Source organism: Grampus griseus, assembly GCF_964374135.1.
Source record: "Grampus griseus genome assembly, chromosome: 3".
Lineage (NCBI taxonomy): Eukaryota > Metazoa > Chordata > Mammalia > Artiodactyla > Delphinidae > Grampus > Grampus griseus.
This window is the reverse complement of record NC_139019.1, coordinates 28,484,334-28,504,618: the sequence shown is the minus strand read 5'-3', so window position 1 is coordinate 28,504,618 and position 20,285 is coordinate 28,484,334. Positions and strand designations below refer to the sequence as shown.

The window sequence follows — 20,285 nt, the reverse complement described above, 5'->3', positions numbered from 1 at the left end:
CAGAAAATCTACAAACAACAAATGCTGGAGAGGGTACGGAGAAAAGGGACCCCTCTTGCACTGTTGGTGGGAATGTAAATTAATACAGCCACTATGGAGAAGAGTATGGAGCTTCCTTAAAAAACTGAAAATAGAATTACCACATGATCCAGAAATCCCACTACTGGACATATACCCAGAGAAAAACATAATTCAAAAAGACACATGTGGGCTTCCCTGGTGGCGCAGTGGTTGAGAGTCCGCCTGCCGATGCAGGGGACGCGGGCTCGTGCCCCAGTCTGGGGAGATCCCACATGCCGCAGAGCGGCTGGACCCATGAGCCATGGCCGCTGAGCCTGTGCATCCGGAGCCTGTGCTCCGCAACGGGAGAGGCCACAACAGTGAGAGGCCCGCGTACCGCCAAAAAAAAAAAAAAAAAAAAAAAGAATGAATCATCTCTGTTCAACTAAAAGATTCTGTGGAACTGATACTTCTTAGGTGGCTAAACACGGTTTATGGTCCTACATAATTTCACGTGTTGTCCAAGCAGTCTGATCTTTCACCATTCATTGATGGTACTTTGATAGATGAAGTGAAAAATTAAGATAGGCAGAAAGGCAAAATGGATGGATTTGCCATGAACTCTTCCTATGTTATCTCATTTGGGCAAATTCATCAGCTTGTCCAGAGGCCCGTAACTAGGAAGTCGGAGACCCAGGATTCGAGCCCACGTCTGTCTGACTCCCACGTCTAAGCTCTTCTCCTACGTTGTTCACTCTCGTCTAATTGTAACCCCCAACATCTGCCTTTGCAGCAGCACCCTGGAGAGAGCAAGAAAATAATCAGGAAGCCTGAGAAGGACCCTTGCTCTTTCAAGTGCATTTCAGAATCAGCTTCAAGTGCCCACACCTCTACCCCAGACCTGCAATGTGTGTATGTGTAGAGAGAGAGATAGACAGACAGCCCAGGAGACTGAGAACCAGAAGGAGATCAAGGAACCTTCACCAAAAAGGCTCTGGCGATAATTTGCATAGAAATGTTTGTGTGGCTTTATTCACTTAGGCACTTCCGCCACTTTTTTATCCATTCTACAAACACTAAGTGTCTACTTTTATCAGGCACTCTGCTAGGTATTGTGGATAAAGAGAAAAATAAGATACATGTATGCTGGTGATAGTAGTCCAAGGTGAGAAGTTCTGACGGCAGCTTAGGTGCCTTGAGTGGGGGCCCTAGTGCAGCTCAGGAGAATCTTCCTATGCCGAATAATGATGAAACTGTGTCTTGAAAGAGAAGAGGAGTTAGTGAGATGAAGAAGTGGGGAGAGGGCTTTCTAGAAAGAGGAAACAGCATGCACAAAACGACTAAGTTCAACTTAGCTCCATCCTGACTTAACTGACTCAGCTGCGTCCTCCTCATGACTAATTCCCGGGAGGAAAAAGAAATCACAGGGAAAAGGACAACCAGCCTGTCTGGGCTGGGTAGTGGGCACCCCAGCACCAATTTGCTTACTGTAACTCCTGCTTCATCCAGCCTGGGGCAGACACAGCCTTACACATAGGAGATCCTTATCAAGGATTGCTAATCACAATCACCTTTTTCACATGCATTATGTATATGACCCTCACAGCAGCCCTGTGATGTATTGCTATTGTTTCCACTCAACAGAGTTAACATGGATTCAGAGGAGTTAAAAACCATGTCTAGAACCACACAATGCTAGTAACCAGCTTTTGGTGCCTAAAAGGTCAGGTGCAGCCTGGAGGGGTGGGATAGGGAGGGTGGGAGGGAGGGAGACGCAAGAGGGAAGAGATATGGGAACATATGTATATGTATAACTGATTCACTTTATTATAAAGCAGAAACTAACACACCATTGTAAAGCAATTATACCCCAATAAAGCTGTTAAAAAAATAAAAATAAAAGGTCAGGTGCAGAATAAGTGCTTTCTGCATAATAGTATGAGGATGGTGATGATGATGACTGATGATGATGATGATGTTAGGAAGGAGGAGATGGAAGAGGAGGAAAGAGAAGAGACCAGAGAGTCAAGAAAAAACCAACATTTCTTTGAAAGCTTTCCAATGATTTGGGACTTGTTTTCACAGGTGCAGACAGGATTTGGAAGGTTGGGTTCTCACTTCTGGGGCTTCCAAACGCACGGTGTCCTGCCAGATATTGTCACCATGGCTAAAGGGATTGGGAATGGCTTTCCCATGGCAGCAGTTGTGACAACTCCAGGTAGGAACTACAGGCAGTTTTTGTCTGCTTCTGGGTCTCCTGCATCAGCAATGGCAGAAAACATGTGTATTGGAACTTGTGTGGGCTAGAGACAGTGATGGGATTCCCAAGCAATGAAAAAGGGAAACTGTCTGCCAGATGGTAGAAGAGATGGAAGAAAACCAGCCCTTTTTGCTCTTGCTGTAGAGAAGACTAATTCTCCCAGACCCACAATGAAATGCAGGGTTCTACTCTACTGACAACGTCTAGGCAAACGTGCCACAAAAACAAAACCAACACAAGAGATCCTTGCTAAACAACCTGAAGCCAGTGCTGAAGTTTCCAAGGGAATCATATTCTTGAAGGACACCCTGACCTAGTCTTGCCACACCAATAAGCTATAGACTCAAGGTCCAGGTGATAGTTTTCTCTGTTGATCATCAGCAAAACAGCTAAAGACAATACAATCTCACTTTGCTCTAACATTCTATAAAATGAACATTAGAATTAGCTGTATTTCCCATTTTAGTGAGGTTTTACAGAAAAGAATTTTATGAACCATTTAGTGTTGAAAATCTTAAAATTATTTCATTTGTTTTTCCAACCAATAGTAAGCATACTTGAGAGGCTCCAAAGTATAATTAAGTGCCTTGTAAGAGTTCAGTGTTTTTTTTTTTTTTTTTTTTTCTTTTCGGTACGCAGGCCTCTCACTGTTGTGGCCTCTCCCGTTGCGGAGCACAGGCTCCGGACACGCAGGCTCAGCGGCCATGGCTCACAGGCCCAGCCGCTCTGCGGTATGTGGGATCTTCCCGGACCGGGGCACAAACCCATGTCCCCTGCATCAGCAGGCGGACTCTCAACCACTGTGCCACCAGGGAAGCCCTCAGTGTTTTTACTGAATGAAAAAAGTTACTAAAATGTGGATGTAGAATGTGAAGTACAATGAACTGAATATATACTAACCCTGAAACAATCTTGAAATTATATTACGAAATCCTTGATATGAGATTTTTTAAAAAATATTTCCTTCTTAGTCCCAAGAGTGGAATATAGAAAAAAGGCTTAGCTAATGAAGGTTCCATGTAAGTTCCCATAAATCAAGTTTTAAAGTACTTTTCAATTCATACAACACATTAAAGATTTTTATTATTAAACTTCTCATTGAATAAATAAGCAATTTTTCCTTATCCACCGTATTAGTCAGCTTGGGCTTATTCTCTCACAGGTCTAGAGGCTGAAATCCAAGATCAAGGTATGAGCAGAGTTGGTTTTGGGTGAGATCTCTCTTGCAGATGAACACCTTCTTGCTGTGTCCTCACATGTCCTTTTCCACAGCTAGAAAGGGCTCTGATGTCTCTTCTTCTTAGGAGAATACCAATCCTATTGGATTAGGGCCCCACCCTTATGACCTTAATTACCTCCTTAAAGGCCCTACCTTCAATTACAGTCACATTGCGGGTTAGGGCTTCAACGTATGAATTGGGGAGGGGGAGGGAAGAGACACAATTCCAACCATAACATCCACTATCTGGTGAGTGAAGAATGAATTGGACGCCATGAAATATATTACATGTACATATACAACATGAAGGTAAATATAATCCAAATGCATGATGGGAGATTATAGATAGGAATGTGTCACCCTTTATCCACTTTTATTCTCCACCCCCTCCAGAGATTGCCAAGTCTTTGGCTAAACGCCTGCTTCACTTCAATACCTTCGGAGGGAACCCCATGGCCTGCGCCATTGGATCATCGGTGCTTGAGGTACTTTCCAGCAACCGCATCAACATCACTCAGTTCACCAAACGACTACCTCAAAACTACACACACACTATCAGAACTCTATCACATTTTATGATTAAAGTGAAGAGTTAATTCCTAGTCCATGAATTTAAGTTAGATTTCCAGTTATTATTCTGCCCCCTCCCCCTTTTTAAGATCTACTGTGAGTGCTTCAAGTATTGGATATGAAATAATATGTAATAAACCTCACACACATGGGAAATATAAGAATTTCCCTAGCTAGCTGGTAGCACTGAAATTTCTTTGTCATTTGAGCGGTATTTAATGGATATTTACCAATGGCTATCCTTGATTTCAGTTTAATTTTGGTCCTGTCTTGTATATGCTTCCTTATTTTTGTTGTACTGTCATAAATTAAAAGAGGAAAGAGCAAGTGAGTTCTATGCAATTCCAACAAGGTGATTCAGCTGTGGTTCAGCTCCAGGCCATTGATTTTGCCTGAGGTCTCATCTGTTGAAAAGATTATTTTAAATGCCCTTGCTTATATGCATAATAGCGTTTGCTTAAAAGTGTAATGTATTTCTGGAAGAATGTCCAAGAAATTAATAACAATGGTTTTTTGTGGAGAAGGAAACTTGGTGGCTGGGGAACAGGGATCAGTGAGGCTCATTCTACTCTATGTTTCTGTACTTTCTGATGTTTGAACGAGGCACGTGATTCACTTATTCAAAAAAATTAAATTTAAAACTATTTTTCAATAAAAATAAGTAAAAGCTGCCCTTGCAAATTAAAAAGTATCTTCAAATATGATTAAATCTCAAAATGAGAAAGTGTAAGTAGGATGTGTCATTTATTTCATTCTGTAGACATTGCCAGCTTACATTTTTTAAGTCCTGTGTCGCCTCAACCAATTTAGCAGATAGAGAGGATTTAGGTGAACAAGTAGGTCTTAAAAACATCAGGTTCTGCCTGGAGTCATGCAGTTATTATCAGCTGGTTATAAGTGTAGTATACTGCTTGTGTTTGGTCAGGAATCACAGGTCTCTGCTGTGGGTGGAAGTAGGTGAAAATCCTTTTATTGAATATATATCTCAGGTGCCCTGACTGTGGGTCCACAAAGAGCTCAACACTGAGACGTCTCTTTTATTTTTTCCTAAATTTTTACCCACCCTGAAGATGAGGAGGGTAGGGGGGAAGCATCCCCTCTACCAAGAATTTTTTTTCTCCCTACAGCAGATCTTTTTGTAGGACAAGTTATGGCCATACTAGACTTTGGGTTCCATTTGTCTGGTCAAGTTTTTGTAAAGAGGTTCACATACATTTATTTCTCCATGTTTCTCGGTCCGTTTTAAAACTTTTTTAATGCAAGGCCATTTGGGGCTTTCTCTCAACAGGTAATTAAAGAAGAAAATCTACAAGAAAACAGCCAGGAAGTTGGCACCTATATGTTACTGAAGTTTGCTAAGCTGAGGGATGAATTTGAAATCGTTGGAGACGTCCGAGGCAAAGGCCTCATGATAGGAATAGAGATGGTGAAGGATAAGGTAGGTTGTGATCTGCTGTTCTCTGCAGTCTCTGTGTGTGTGTGGGGGGGGGGGGTTGGCGGCAAGAGTTAAAGTAGGAAGCCTCAGCTACAAGCTCATTCATTCTCAGGAAGAGAGCACACAAGGACAGCAAGACTGAGCAAAGCTCATTAGAGATGAGTCGGGAGTGTTGAGTATGAAGGACAGGCTAGCTGGTCATCTAGAGTCCTAGTGTGCAGAATAGCATTTGCAAAAGGGAGTTGATGTTATTCTTGCCAGACTAGGCAAAGAGCAATGGTAATGAATATTTTGAATTAAAAATATAAGGAAGGGAGGAAATTACTGGGGGAGGGGCAGGGGGACAGAGAGCTAGCGGAAGTAAGGGGGAAGGGCCAGGAGAAGGTTGTGGTGTTGGTTTGGGGCGAGGATGTTAAAGATTTATAGGGTTTTGTATTTGTTTGTTTGTTTGTGAATGGACTTCAATCTCCCAAGTAACAAGGGCGGAATGTGACTTTCTGATGACCTACTGCAAGGTGACCTCAAATCGATATGACAATTGAACTTAGCATTGCCCTTAAGCCAGTGATTCTTTGCAAGGTTGCTGTGTCTGTTTTTCACCCTCCACTGTTCTCCCAATTCCCTAGCCTCAAAACCACAAGATAATCTGTGACCCCTTCCCTCTCCTTAGTTCTAACGTCAAGTTTTATTGATTCTTTCTTTGCCTTGTTTCTCAAATCTTTCCCTCCGTTGTTACTGCTGCCCCTAGGGTCCATGTCAGTAGGAAATTGTCCCAATCCTCCATAAATGCAAACTCTAGATCCTCTGGGGGGAGTGACAGCAGGGGAATCTTGGCACAGGAATCAATAGTCAGACCAGCCCCTTCACCCTAATTCTTATCCATGGGTGACTTCTTGCTGTTGGCTCTCATCACACCACCCTAGTCTAGAAGGACTGTGTTCAGTTCTCTCAATATTCAGACTAGACCATGGATATAACACTCTCCCATTAGTACCACACAGCAGAGCCAGTGAAAAGCAGGAATGTTTGAACCAGATTTGAAAGCTAAGGGAAGACAGCAGGAAAATAAGAGTAACATGGGACTAGGCCCTCTGGCTCGCAGGCCGTAACATACCTTCAGCTTGGGGCTCCATCAAGGGCTGTTTTAAGGCTCAGAAGAGTCCATTCCAGTTCCCCCCCCCAAGAGGTCCCTCGAGGATGCCTAGATGCCTCAAAGCCCAGACTCCACCAAAGAAAGCCCAGTGAAAGAGGAGGCGTTCGTCCCTTTCCCACTAATCCGAAGCCAACTTCTGTGCACTCCAAGACGTGTGAACAGAGATGCTCTTCAGAACTTGAGTTGTCATGGTAAAACATCAGAATCCCATTGATACAGAGCAAGCTAAAGGATGGTACGTCCATACTACATGGCACAGAAATACATGTGACATGGAAAGATGTGCAAACTGTATTACGGAAAAAATTAAAATCTCTCACACTCACTGTCTAAAGAGCTCCTTTGAAAGGCTCTTTCAAATCATGTATTTGTTGACTCGGTTTTCACGTATAAATACCTTCTTTTCCTAAATAAACTGTACACTTTTGAGGCCAGGAAATACACAGACGGTGAGTGCTTTATCCATGTTTGTTGATTGATTTCCGGCTCCTGCAACACTTCAGACCACATTCATGTAATTAAAACAGCTCAGAACTTGGCTTTAATGCTATACAGTATAACCCAGAATCAAAACTCACATGAGCAGTTAGTAAGGATGTGAATTGGATACAGCCCTTTGGACAGAAATTTGTCTGTATCTATCAAAATTTTACATGTATACATTTTGACCTAGCCATTCCACTTAGAGTGATGTGTCCTAAAGAAATATACACAGAAGTGTGTAAAGATATAAATGAGTGGGGATGTTTGCAGCATTCTTATGATCATAAACAAAAATTGAAAGTAACATAAATGTCCAAAAATAAGAGATTAAACAAATTGCTCTACCAACAAACAACAAAATACTAGGTAATCTTTAAGAAGACTAGGTCCAGGGACTTCCCTGGTGATCCAATGGTAAAGAATCCACTTTACAATGCAGAGGACACAGGTTTGATCCCTGGTCAGGGAACTAAGATCCCACATGCTGCAGGGCAACTAAGCCTGTGCACCACAACTACCGAGCTCACACGTCTCAACTAGAGAGCCTGCGTGCCACAAACTACAGAGCACATGCACTCTGGAGCCTGCGCGCCACAACTACAGAGAGAAAACCCCCAAGCCACAACTAGAGAGAAGTCGTGCACCACAAGGAAGAGCCCGGGAGACTTAACGAAAGATCCTGAGTGCTGCAACTAAGACCCGACACAGCCAAAAAGAAATAAAATAACTAAATAAAATTTTTAAAAAAAGAAGACTAGGTCCAAATACACTGACATGGAAAGATGTTCGGGATACATTGTAAATTGTTCAAAGCAAATTGCAGAACATTATAAAGTATGACATTTTTTAAAATACGCATTTAAATGTATGTATATGCATAGAAAAAGTGTCTAGTTCCCACTAATTACCAACAGGCGGTATCCCTAGGAGTAGGATTGGAGAAGGGGAAACGTTTCATTTTTACTTAGTGCATTTGCATATCGCTTTCAGGAGTTTTTCCCAATAACCCTGCATTACTTTTATAATTGTTTAAATGAAGATTTATCCCTCAAAAACGGCAAAAAATAAATAAATAAATAAACACAAAGCTACATTACATCCCTGAGAAGAGGTTAGTTACTAACATGCCCATTTGATTATGGAGTGATTGGGACTTAGACTCGAGCACAGGGCCCGGGCAGGCTGTCCTGTGGCTTTGCCTCATTAGCTTTTCTGACTGTGCTTTTCTCTTCGGAAGGCCTACAAGATGTTCAATTAGTCATAGCAGTTGAGCCCAGGGGGTAATAAAATGCACAAAGGAGCAGGGAGCGTGCTGGCCCAGACCAGGCTAAAGCCAAACAAAGTCCACCTCTCCAGACCCTTGATAGCCACCAAGGCCCATCAACCCAACTGCCCCTGAGGAACCCTTTCTGACCTCTGACCTCTCGTCCCCCAAACCATATTTGACTTCTTTCCAGCTTTCACAGTTTAGCCTTAAATTATATTGTCATGTTTTAGTCTTTCCTCATGAGAACATTAGGGGCAAGCAGGATGACATTTTAGGATCAATGAGGAAATGCTGGTCTTTTCCCCATCCTGGTCCTCCATTATCTAGTGGTGGGAAAGTTTGAATAGTATTTTCTTTATCTTAAAGCTTCACAATGGACTTGACTAAGTTGGAGCATTTGTGCTCACAGACTCAGAAGTCCCCAGCCCAGTGTCATCAAAAGGGTACTAGAATACCTGGGCCCACAGGAAGGGACAACCTTCAGATGCCAAGTGACCTGAAACATCCTCTAGGCTCCAGAGAGCTTACCTTTCCTGACCCTGGAGGATTAAGTCTTGGGTGAGAAAGAGCAAATTCCACAAGCAGGGAAGATGAGGATAAACAGACCCACCCCAGTTGCCCAGGCCATACTATGGCCCAGAGAAAGCTTGGACCGTTTATGCCCTTGTGCAACTTCACAGCCATTTCCTGGACTTTGAAATGAATTTTTTACATGGACAAAACAAAGTGAAGAGCTGAGGACAATTTCCACATAAATAAAGCAAACTCCAAATACGGCTATTAAAGAACCAAGCTCCCGGGCTTCCCTGGTGGCACAGTGGTTGAGAGTCCGCCTGCCGATGCAGGGGACACGGATTCGTGCCCCGGTCCAGGAAGATCCCACATGCCGCGGAGCGGCTGGGCCCGTGAACCATGGCCGCTGGGCCTGCGCGTCCGGAGCCTGTGCTCTGCAACGGGAGAGTCCACAACAGTGAGAGGCCCGCGTACAGCAAAACAAACAAACAAACAAACAAAAAAAGAACCAAGCTCCCAGGGTAACCAACTGCAGAGCCAAGATTCACTGACGGTCTATATTCAGCTTCATCTTGTCTTTGGGAATTTGGGATGAACTGGGATAAAAGCAAATATTTTCAATAACACCCCCCACAGAAAGAAATCCAATTCAGCAATGAATAGCTTTATTCAATTACTGGGGGAGAGAGGTTGAGAGGGAGAGAAGAGCATTGATTGCTTGAGTTGCATTTTATTCCTCTTAGAAATAATGTCTTGAATCATTCAAATGCCAAATATTTTTAAAATGTATTTGCAGACGAGCCGCCAGCCTCTTCCCCGTGAAGAAGTAAATCAAATCCACCAGGACTGCAAACGCATGGGGCTTCTGATTGGCAGGGGTGGCACTTTTTCTCAGGTAACAAGAAGCCTGGCCTTTACCTATCACTTTAGGTAGGCATCTCCCTGAGGTCCCAGTGCTGGCCCCTTTTCTTCACCCTTATGCTAGGGGACCCAGTTCCGCTTCCTCTAGGCTTAGTGCTCACACGTTTTCAAAAGAAAGGGACAGTGAAGCCCTCGGGCCACTAGAGGGCGCTGTGTGAAATGGTTTGGTTACCGCGGCTCGGCAGGGAATATACACAGAGGACCGTCTAAGGAGGCAAAACTGCACAGACAAAGCAGAGGACTTACACGACAGGTCATAATAGTGTCGTAACAGTCACGCGTACCCAGTTTGTCTCACGTGTGAATGAGTTCTAACCTCTGAAAGCTCAGTCCTAGTCTTTTTTAACTCAGCCCTGGGCTCTGACTCTGACCTGCAACCCTGCTAAGCCTTAGTGGCCGCTGTGGCCAGGAGCAACGTCATGGTGCTGGCAGCCCCGCCAGGTCCCTAATGCAGAACTCAAAATCAGCCACTCCCAGTGCCCTTCACTCTCAGGCTGGCAGAGGCAGAGAACAACCTCTCCCCGCCCCCTTCCTGGGAAAGCCAAGTACAAGCCCCACGGTCGGGACCCTGGTGTGGCCCTGCCGCGGGCATGGGCTGCTACTGTAAAGTGATCTGCTCCTCCATCCGTCACACCAGCAGGACCCTCTCCAGGGATTCGCTCCGGGGCCGAGATTTAAGATGTAGGGTCACTCCTACTCATCCCCTACTTTGCTCTTGGCCTTCGGCATCCTTCTCTCCCGTTTTAAACATGCGTCATTCTTCCTAGTTTCCCTGCTTCACTGCTGCCTCTCACTTGATTTCAGCGAACACCCTCGCCTGGTGCTTCACAGAGAAAATGGGAGCTATTAGGCAAGATCTCTATAGAAGCTCATCTGTCCCCCAAGCCTTTTCCCACCTCCTTTCCTAAAGGTTAGAGAATGAGATGTCTCTCCGTGCTCTTGACCCTCCACTTAGGGAAACAGATGTTCTCTTGTTTCTGCAGTTTATTTCAACTTCCCCTCAGCCTGTGAACAAACAGACTGAAAGCTCTTCCAGCCCAAACCAAACCATAGCAAACAAAACCAGAATGAGCGCTTTTGCTGGGAAATGCTGAGTTTTTTCTAGTCCTGGTCCCAGATATTTTTCTATATGAATCAGACAGAGTAAGTTAATGATTCAAAATCCTAAGACGGGCTACTTCTAAAGACAGAAAACAATTCATTGTTTACTTGCTTAGTTAGTCCTTAGTCGTCCGGCACACACTTGAGTCCTAGGCAGTCACTGCTTGGCTGGATACTAGAGCTACAGTGAGAAATAAGATCTGTCCCTCCCTCCATGGAACTGGCAGAGGAGAAAGACTTAAACAGAAAATGATAATACAATCTAGTAAGCTTGCCGATAACCACACGAAGGGATAATATACACTGTTCTAAATGCTTTTCATATGTTGACTCATTTAATGCTCTCAACACACCTATGAAATAAGTACTCTTATCCTTATTTTACAGATGAAGAAAAAGAGGCACAGAGAGGCTAGGTAAATTGCCCAAGTCACACAGTTAGTAAGTGGCAGAACCAGGATCCAAATTCAGGCAGTCTGATTTCTGAATCTGTCCTCGGAGGAGAGTAAACCCGAGGGGACGAGACTGGAGGCCGGGAGTCCAGGTGGAGGCTAATGATGCTGTCTGAACTTGACCAGCAGCCGTAGGGATAGAGGAGACATCCAGAGAGCAATGTGGCAGTGAAATGCCCAGGACTTGGGTATAAAGGGATGAGTGCTGCTTTGAACTTGCTCTCCTTCTATCTATAGACAAGTCTGTAGCTCAGAGGAAAGAATCGAGGTGAGGATCACGATTTGGGGGTCATCAGCATAGAAGTGGGGAGAGGAGGAAAGCTTCTGGGAAGGGAGTCTAGATGCGAAATGCAGAGGGATGAGGATAGACACCTGGGTCACGTCAACTTTTAAAGGGCAGGTGGAATAAGAGGTACCCAGATGGAGACACAAAATGGGTGGAGAGCTGTGAGGAGAGCTAGGAGGGTGTGGAGTCATGGGAGCCAGAGTGGGGAGGTTCTGGAAGGGGGAGCAACAGAAGTTCCACATGCAGAAGAGAAGGCCAGAAAGGATGAGGGCTGGAACGTGCCCGTCGGATTCCCCAGGGTGGGGTCAGAAGGTTGATGGGACACAAACCAGGCTGCAATGAGTTGAGATGTGAATAGAGGGAAGGCAGAGTGGAAAATAATGGCCAATAGCATCAACCAGTCCTTTTATTTTTATAAGTTTGATGAAAGGAAGGATAGTATTTGTATGGTAGCTGGAAGAGACCAGGAGGGTCAACACATTTTTATCTGTGGTTTTATGTGTGGTTTGGATTTAGATTATGAGAGCTGTAAGCCTGGTTTTTGTTGTTGTTGTTGTTGTTGTTTTTGCGGTACGCGGGCCTCTCACTGCTGTGGCCTCTCCCGTTGCGGAGCACAGGCTCCGGACGCACAGGCTCAGCGGCCATGGCTCACAGGTCCAGCCGCTCCGCGGCATGTGGGATCTTCCTGGACCGGGGCACGAATCCGTGTCCCCTGCATCGGCAGGCGGACTCTCAACCACTGCACCACCAGGGAAGCCCAAAGCCTGCTTGTTTATAGGCTGAGGGGAAGTTGAGGAGAAGGTGAAGATGCAAGAGAATGCAGGGATGTTTCCTGGAGGGAAGGTGATGGGAGAAGCAAGGGCCAAAGGCACAGGTAGAAAATTTGGAGTCGAATCGTAGATGGTTTGTTCCTTGAACCTTCAGCCTAGGATATAAGAATGCACGTGGGAGCAAGCAAGTTTATAGAAAGGTCTTGCTTGACAGTGTCTGAGGAGCATGAGGCAAGACTGTCTATGAAACAGAGTGAGGGGTGTAGGAACTGAGTGAGGAAAGTGAGAGGAATGGAAATTAGAATGGCAAAGGCGAGAGGACCTGAACCTTTAGGACACCAGCAGAAGTAGGACCCTGCATTCCTTGTGGTGTCTGTCCACCAGCGGTGTGATTTTCTTTCCCACTTCTCAGCTCTCTATGTTGGAGCAAAACAGTTCTATTAGAGCTTTGATGGGACCTGGGACTTTGCTGTGTGTGTGCAGCAGTGGAAGGGTAGGAAGGCAAGCAGAGTGAGGGGGCAGGTGAGAGAGGGGTTCATGTCCTCAAGCCTGTGCTCCAAGCTGGGTAGGAAAAGGAGGATGAGATCTGAGTGGGGTGACGGACCTGAAGCTCATGGAGGGAGGAGGAGACTGAAGTTTTCATGGGAAGGGCAGATGCACTGGGAATCAGAAATTGAAGAATCCCTAGTGAAGAGGAGGCCCGTGGTGCTGGCCTGGGGTGTGAGTGGATGCAGATGAAGGTTCCTGGCGTCGTGGCGATCAAGAAACTGAGACGCTAGTTTGTTGGGCTGCACACAGGGCCACAGAAGGCAACCTCGGTGATGGCAGAAACGGAGGGTAGATAGAGGCCTAAGACCTCAGTGGAGGTGGTGGAAGGACCAGGAGGTCAGCAGGTGACAAAAAGGAAAAGGGGCTGAGCGGATGGTACCAGAATTTTTGAGACTAGAGGACGAATGGCCTGGATACAGCACTGGGGAGGAGGAGACGAGCCCTTGAGGGAAACATAAGGAATGTCATGAAAACAAGGTGTTCGATTCTTAATCTAATGCATTTCCTTTAAGTCGTAGTTGATTCTATGATGATCCGTTGCTCTATTTTCCTTTATCTCCTTAGACATTCCGCATCGCACCCTCGATGTGCATCACGAAACCAGAAGTTGATTTTGCAGTGGAAGTATTCCGTTCTGCCTTAATCCAACACATGGACAGCCAAGACAAATAATTTTTTGAAAAAAGAACCACAAGCCTCAAGAACTTCCCACTTATGTTCAAGGGTTAATTTGAGAAATTTCAGAACCACTGGTATAAGTTGTAAATGGTTGACTGCCTACCGGCCATATTTGTTAATGGAGCCCCTGTTACCTTGAGAAAGCCATCCCTCAGGAAAGGGTCTGTATCCCTAGCTCAGAAAATAAATCCTAATTAGTCTAGATTAGTTATGCTAATTTTATTCTCCTTTGCGGTGAATGTTTACACCTGATATGTGACATGATTCCTGCAGGAAAATCTTTTGGTGGAGGTGCCTTCGGGAAAAGATTTCTTCATCCTCTGCTCTTCGTCTCCAGAAGAGATGTGTTCGTCCTGCATTGAAGCATCAGATGTCAGGATAGGACTGCTCCAACCACCGTCAGCCACTTTGTGGCCCTGAGAACAAAGCTTATTTGCTGAGGTTGGAAGGTGGAGCGAAGCTGAGTCCTTAGTGATGTCAAAGGGCCACTGATTTAACCAATCCTGGAGCCCCCTTACCTTGGGGCTTCTTGTTAGAAAATAAGTTCAATGCATCACACAAGCCTTTTTCATTTAAGTTTTCTCTTACTGCAGCCATAAGCATCCTGGGAAATTATGCAGACAATACCCCACGTAGATAACTGTCCTCTCCTCTAACTCCCCTAAAATGTCTATCAGAGCCTCCTTTGTTTCCACTGCCATCATCTCACCCTGGACTAAATTCTCGTTACTCCTATTATAATAGTCTCCAAGACCAGAAGTTCCCCAACTTTATAGTCATTAGAATGCACATTCATAGTGCTTCTTTCCCATATGTATGCACTATTTGTCTTAAAATTGACTTAATATTTTTCCTTAATCTGACTTTTTTTACTTAGATGTATTTGATAGTAATGTTTCTATCATTATAATAGATGAGAAATCAGTACTACTTGTCACAACTGGAAAGTGCTCATAAAATAGAGTGAACGCAAAACGATGTAATTCAGGTCTAGCAAAATACAGTTTCTTGAAGAGGTTCTCAGCCTGAGGCTTGTCCTCTCTTTGTTCAAAAGGGAATTTAGGGGGCTTCCCTGGTGGCGCAGTGGTTGAGGGTCCGCCTGCTGATGCAGGGGACACGGGTTCGTGCCCCGGTCCGGGAAGATCCCACATGCCGCGGAGCGGCTGGGCCCGTGAGCCATGGCCGCTGAGCCTGCGCGTCCGGAGTCTGTGCTCCGCAACGGGAGAGGCCACAACAGTGAGAGGCCCGTGTAAAAAAAAAAATTTTTAAAAAGGGAATTTAGGGGGGAAAAAAGAGCTTACAGAGTGTTTGAGGGGTGTAAAAGGATACTGGCAAGCTGAGTCCCTCTCCTTAACACAAACAGAAGATCCACAGAACTGAATGGGAAGTAACTTTCTCAGCACCGTAATTTGATGTTTATTTAAGCTGTGTCCCAGTTTGAAGCCACGTCCTAATGATTTACCCCTGAGGTGTCTGTTCCGCTAAGATAACCTACACCTCACTGCCAGATTTGTCTCCCTCGGACATTGACTTAAACATGTCCTTCTCTTGCACAAAACCTTCCAGTGGCCCCCCATTACCCCCCAGATAAGATCAGAACCCCTGTAAGAAGGAGCTTAATGCCCTCTAGTATCCAATATCCAAATAGAGCAAACACTTTAGAAAAGCTCTGTTTGGGCGCAGTGGAAAGATGATTGTATTACAAGCCAAATAACCTGAATTCTAAATTCAGCTCTCCCATTTATTTGCTACAGATGACCTTGGGCAAGACTTTTGATCTCTTTTTAACCTCATCTTGTTCCCAGGCAGATCAGTACTTGCCCTTCCTTCCTCCTGAGTTGTACTGGGAATCAAGTAGTCTAACAGACGGAAAAGTGCTTAAAAACTAGAGAACTATGCAAATAGCAATTTTTTCCTTTCAAGCCACATTTCCCTTCTTTCCTTCACTACAGAGTCTCCCAAGAGCAGCCTTTGTGCTCCTGTATGCTTCCTTCCTTCCCGTTCGTGCCTCAACAACTAAGACCCCATTCTGGCCTCTCGTTCCTTGACAAGTGCCTTCTCAAAAGGCCACCAGTGACTTCCTTACGGCCAAAACTTAACGCTTCCTTTGAATGTGCTTTCTCAACAACTGCTCCTTCTTGAGTTGATTCCCTCAGCTTCTGCAGTGTGGTCCTTTTATCTCAGATGTACCTTCTTAGTCTCCCCTGGAAACTCCTCCACGACAGGGTTCTGTCCTGGGCCATCTCTTCCTCCATGCTAGACCCCCTCCCTATGGGCAACCTCATCCACTTAGGAGATTTCCCTTATCTCGACTATACTGAGGACTTGCAAATATTCATCTTCAGTCTCAACGTTTTTGCTGAACCCCAACTCCAAGGTTCTAACTGTCTGGACACCTTCATTTGGATGTCACAAGGACACTTCAAATTCAACATTTCTAACACAAAACACACTAAATTTCTCTCCTACGACGAATCCCTTCTTGATTAATGAGGCTTTTGTCTCAGGCTCATCATTTAGGGCATTATTTTTCTCCAAGTTATCTTTTTGCCTCTCATATGACTAAGTGTCATAAATACTTTCTCCAACATAATTTTTCCAATATGGCTCATTTATACCAAAACCGCCTTAATTTGTGCCGTCATCTTCTTTCCTGAACTATTTCAGCCACCTCCTAACTGGTATTCTGGATGCCTTCCCAATCCATTCTCTACACTGATTCCAAAGCCAGTTAATTAAAGGATGAGTATGATCCCATCTCCCATCTTTTGAAGGCTTTGAGGGCTCCCTATTACTCATGGAACAAAGTCCAAATTCCAACTATTATGGCATTCAAGACCCTTCACAACTTGTCCCCAGACCAAGTTTTCATGTTTTACTCCCTTTGTTCCTTTCGTGTCATGTATATTGGTTCTTAGCTCCTATAATTCACTCTACCTGGTACGTTCTTCTGCTCTTCTTTGTGAATGAAAATTATGGGATCAGGGAGATTGGACAAGAAAGGCAACACTTCTTTGTTATTCTTCAAGGCCTTCCCATTCTCAGTATTTCTTTCCTTTCAAGATAAAGAAAAAGGGGGAGGGATTTCCCTGGTGGCTCAGTGCCTAAGACTCCACACTCCCAGTGCAGGGGGCCCAGGTTCGATCCCTGGTCAGGGAACTAGATCCCACATGCATGCTGCAACTAAGAGTTCACATACCATAACTAAGGAGCCCGCTGGCCACAACTAAGGAGCACATGTGCCACAACTAAGGAGTATGCCTGCTGCAACTAAGACTCAGTGTAACCAAATAAATAAATTTTAAAAAAGAAAAAGGGGGAAACATTGAAAATAATGTTTATAATAACCGTTTAGAAATTTAATAAAATATGAAGGGAAAACAACAAAATATAAATTTAAAATAAAAAAAAAAAGGTTTCATGCTTAGGCCAAGATCCCTGCCAGGACACCCTCTCCTGGAGGAAGGATGCTGAGGGATTTAATTGTTCAGATAAATTCATCGGACATATTCCTTGTGGCTTCCTGAGTCCTACAGGATCTTGTATACATCTAGGAGTACACCCTGTTAGTCTCCCACCTCCTGGAATCTTTGTAGAGTAAAAGCCAGCAATGGAATTCTGAAATGTAGCCAGGTTCTAGGTCTCATTTCTTGACTATGAAGTTTGTATAACTCTATCTAAGTGCTTTGACCAGGATAAACTGCTCCTCTTTCTTGAAGAGCATTTGGGGATTTAAAATGTGTAAGCCATCGGAGGTATGGAGCAGAAAGGGCAAACATTGTGGCCTTGGAGCATGTATTCATTTCTTTCACTAGTTTATAAACATGATGGATTCCTACTTCTTTCCATCTGGAACCATGGGTAGGAGTTTAGCACCACCATTTCTTGCCCTTCCATTTTCTGCTCTACCCACAGGAGGTGGGATGTAAGCCAGCTTACATAAGACAAGAAGCCCACATGCTTGCCAAGCTCTTTTTTATTTCCTTTCTTGTTGAAACTGCCTGAAGTGAAGATAATGAACACTCAGCTCACGTAAACTTTTTCCACACAAGGAACACATTGACAGTTAATCATGTGATGAGAATATAATATTAAAATGTTAGCAACTGTTTAAAAACCCTTGACATGACAATCCACTCAGGAGGGAGTAATTAAAAAAAAAATCAAACTTTGATTATACCATTAATAATAATAATTATAAAGAGATGTAAAATAACACTGATAAACTGGTAATACAGTAATAAACTACACACTTATTTGTGTTTTAAAGCTCCATCTTTTACATCAGTGTCGTTTTTAACTTTCCAGTAATTCAAAGTAACCTCAAAGGTATCTCTAAACTATGGGAGGACTTGATCATTCTTCCACCTTTAAATCCCACTTAAATCTCAACAACATTGTCCACTTCATCATCACTTAATTCCAGAGCATCACAGTCAAGTTTCAAAGGTAGGTTTGAAGACTCTGGTCAGTGCAGCCGCAGATTGCTCGGGTTAATTAAAGCTGAAGCCTCATTTCCAGCTGAGGCACAAACAGTAAAAATGGTGCAGCTTTGCCCATTAGAAACAGGAAAACTAGAACAAGACACCACAAAGCATCTCAACAAAAACAAAAGGGCCGCCTAACTTAGCAAGAGTGAAGACACAGAACCAAAGGCTCAATTATGTCAATACCTTTAGGTTTATTCAGATAAAGGTAGGTCAGCTTGGTCTGACTGGTGACAGACGTAAGGAGTGTTGGCAGAACCAGCAGTGCTAGTAATCCAGGATGGAGAACATAGAGAGACATCAAAAACACAATTTAATCAAGAACTGGCTGGGGGGAGGGGGTCCTTGCAGACAGCAACTAATGAAAACACAACATGCCACAGAGGGAGCCTGCACAAGCTCTCCACCTGATTTGTTTTGGGCAAATTAACCTCTCTGAGCTGAAGCTTCCTTGGGTCCAAAAAAGAGGATAATATAATCCCATGGATCCCTTGGGAGGATTTAAATAAACAAATACACTGACAGCTGCTCAATTAATATTAACTCTTTCCTTAGTGTCACTTTCCTTTTGAACTAAGAACTTCCTTATTTGCACTTGGCTCTCACCATCTTGGGATAATGTTGATTCCTGTGGATACATCTTATCTCCTGACCAAACTCTAAACTCCTGGCAAGGTGACCTTGTCTTCTCCATCCTCATATACATCAGGCCTAACACAGTGTCCCTCACTGAAAGGCAAAGACTAACTCCTGATGGTGCTGTATGCATTTTACCCGTAGGTGGTACAGTGCCACCAACAGCTTAAGGCAGCAATTACCCATCTGAAATAAACAGTTAGCCATTTGGGAGCTGAGATTGGAAAGGACTCTATGTTTGCAGCTGGGTGGTTGACAGGGTCTTGGTGCTCTGGCCGGGTGTCAGGCCTGAGATTCTGAGGTGGGAGAGCTGACTTCAGGACATTGGTCCACCAAACACCTCCCAGCCCCATGTAACATCAAACGGCAAAAGCTCTCCCAGAGATCTCCATCTCAACACTAAGATCCAGCTCCACTCAACGACCAGCAAGCTACAGTGCTGGACACCTCATGCCAAACAACTACCAAGACAGGAACACAGACCCACCCATTAGCAGAGAGGCTGCCTAAAATCATATTAAATTCACAGACACCCCAAAACACACCACCAGACATGGTCCTGACCACCAGAAAGACAAGATCCAGCCACATCCACCAGAATACAGTCACCAGTCCCCTCCACCAGGAAGCCTACAAAACCCACTGAACCAACCTTTGCCACTGGGGGCAGACACCCAAAACAACAGGAACTACAAACCTGCAGCCTGCGAAACGGACACCCCAAACACAGTAAGTTAAGCAAAATGAGAAGACAGAGAAACACACAGCAGATGAAGGAGCAAGGTAAAAACCCACCAGACCAAACATATAAAGAGGAAATAGGCAGTCTACCTGAAAAAGAATTCAGAGTAATGATAGTAAAGATGATCTAAAATCTTGAAAATAGAATGGAGAAAATACAAGAAATGTTTAACATGGACTTAGAAGAACTAAACAGCAAACAAACAATGATGAACAACACTATAAATGAAATTAAAAATTCTCTTGAAGGAATCAATAGCAGAATAACTGAGGCAGAAGAACGGATAAGTGACCTGGAAGATAAAATAGTGGAAATAACTACTGCAGAGCAGAATAAAGAAAAAAAGAATGAAAAGAATTGAGGACAATCTCAGAGACCTCTGGGACAACATTAAACACACCAACATTCAAATTATAGGGGTCCCAGAAGAAGAAGAGAAAAAGAAAGGGACTGAGAAAATATTTGAAGAGATTATACTTGAAAACCTTCCTAATATGCGTAAGGAAATAGTCAATCAAGTCCAGGGAGCGCAGAGAGTCCCATACAGGATAAATCCAAGGAGAAACACACCGAGACACATGTTAATCAAACTATCAAAAGTTAAATACAAAGAAAAAATATTAAAAGCAGAAAGGGAAAAGCAACAAATAACATAAAAGGGAATCCCCATAAGGTTAACAGCTGATCTTTCAGCAGAAACTCTGCAAGCCAGAAGGGAGTGGCAAAACCTATTTAAAGTGATGAAAAGGCAAAACCTACAACC

General features: G+C 44.0%; 1 protein-coding gene across 4 annotated transcripts in view; it reads left to right on the top strand.

Moving 5' to 3' along the window:
• The window catches only part of AGXT2 (alanine--glyoxylate aminotransferase 2), a 44,269-nt gene extending 30,393 nt beyond the window's left edge, over positions 1-13,876 (top strand). For 2 of the 4 annotated variants that reach the window (XM_082652634.1, XM_082652633.1), the window contains exons 10-15: positions 2,086-2,218; positions 3,423-3,449; positions 3,873-3,964; positions 5,338-5,487; positions 9,697-9,795; positions 13,544-13,876. In XM_082652634.1, coding sequence (XP_082508760.1) covers positions 2,086-2,218; positions 3,423-3,449; positions 3,873-3,964; positions 5,338-5,487; positions 9,697-9,795; positions 13,544-13,651 — 609 coding nt within the window. In that variant the 3' untranslated portion in view covers positions 13,652-13,876. The remainder of the gene's footprint in view (positions 1-2,085; positions 2,219-3,422; positions 3,450-3,872; positions 3,965-5,337; positions 5,488-9,696; positions 9,796-13,543) is intronic. The other 2 variants (XM_082652636.1, XM_082652635.1) reach the window with 1 other exon arrangement.
• Positions 13,877-20,285: the final 6,409 nt, after the last annotated feature.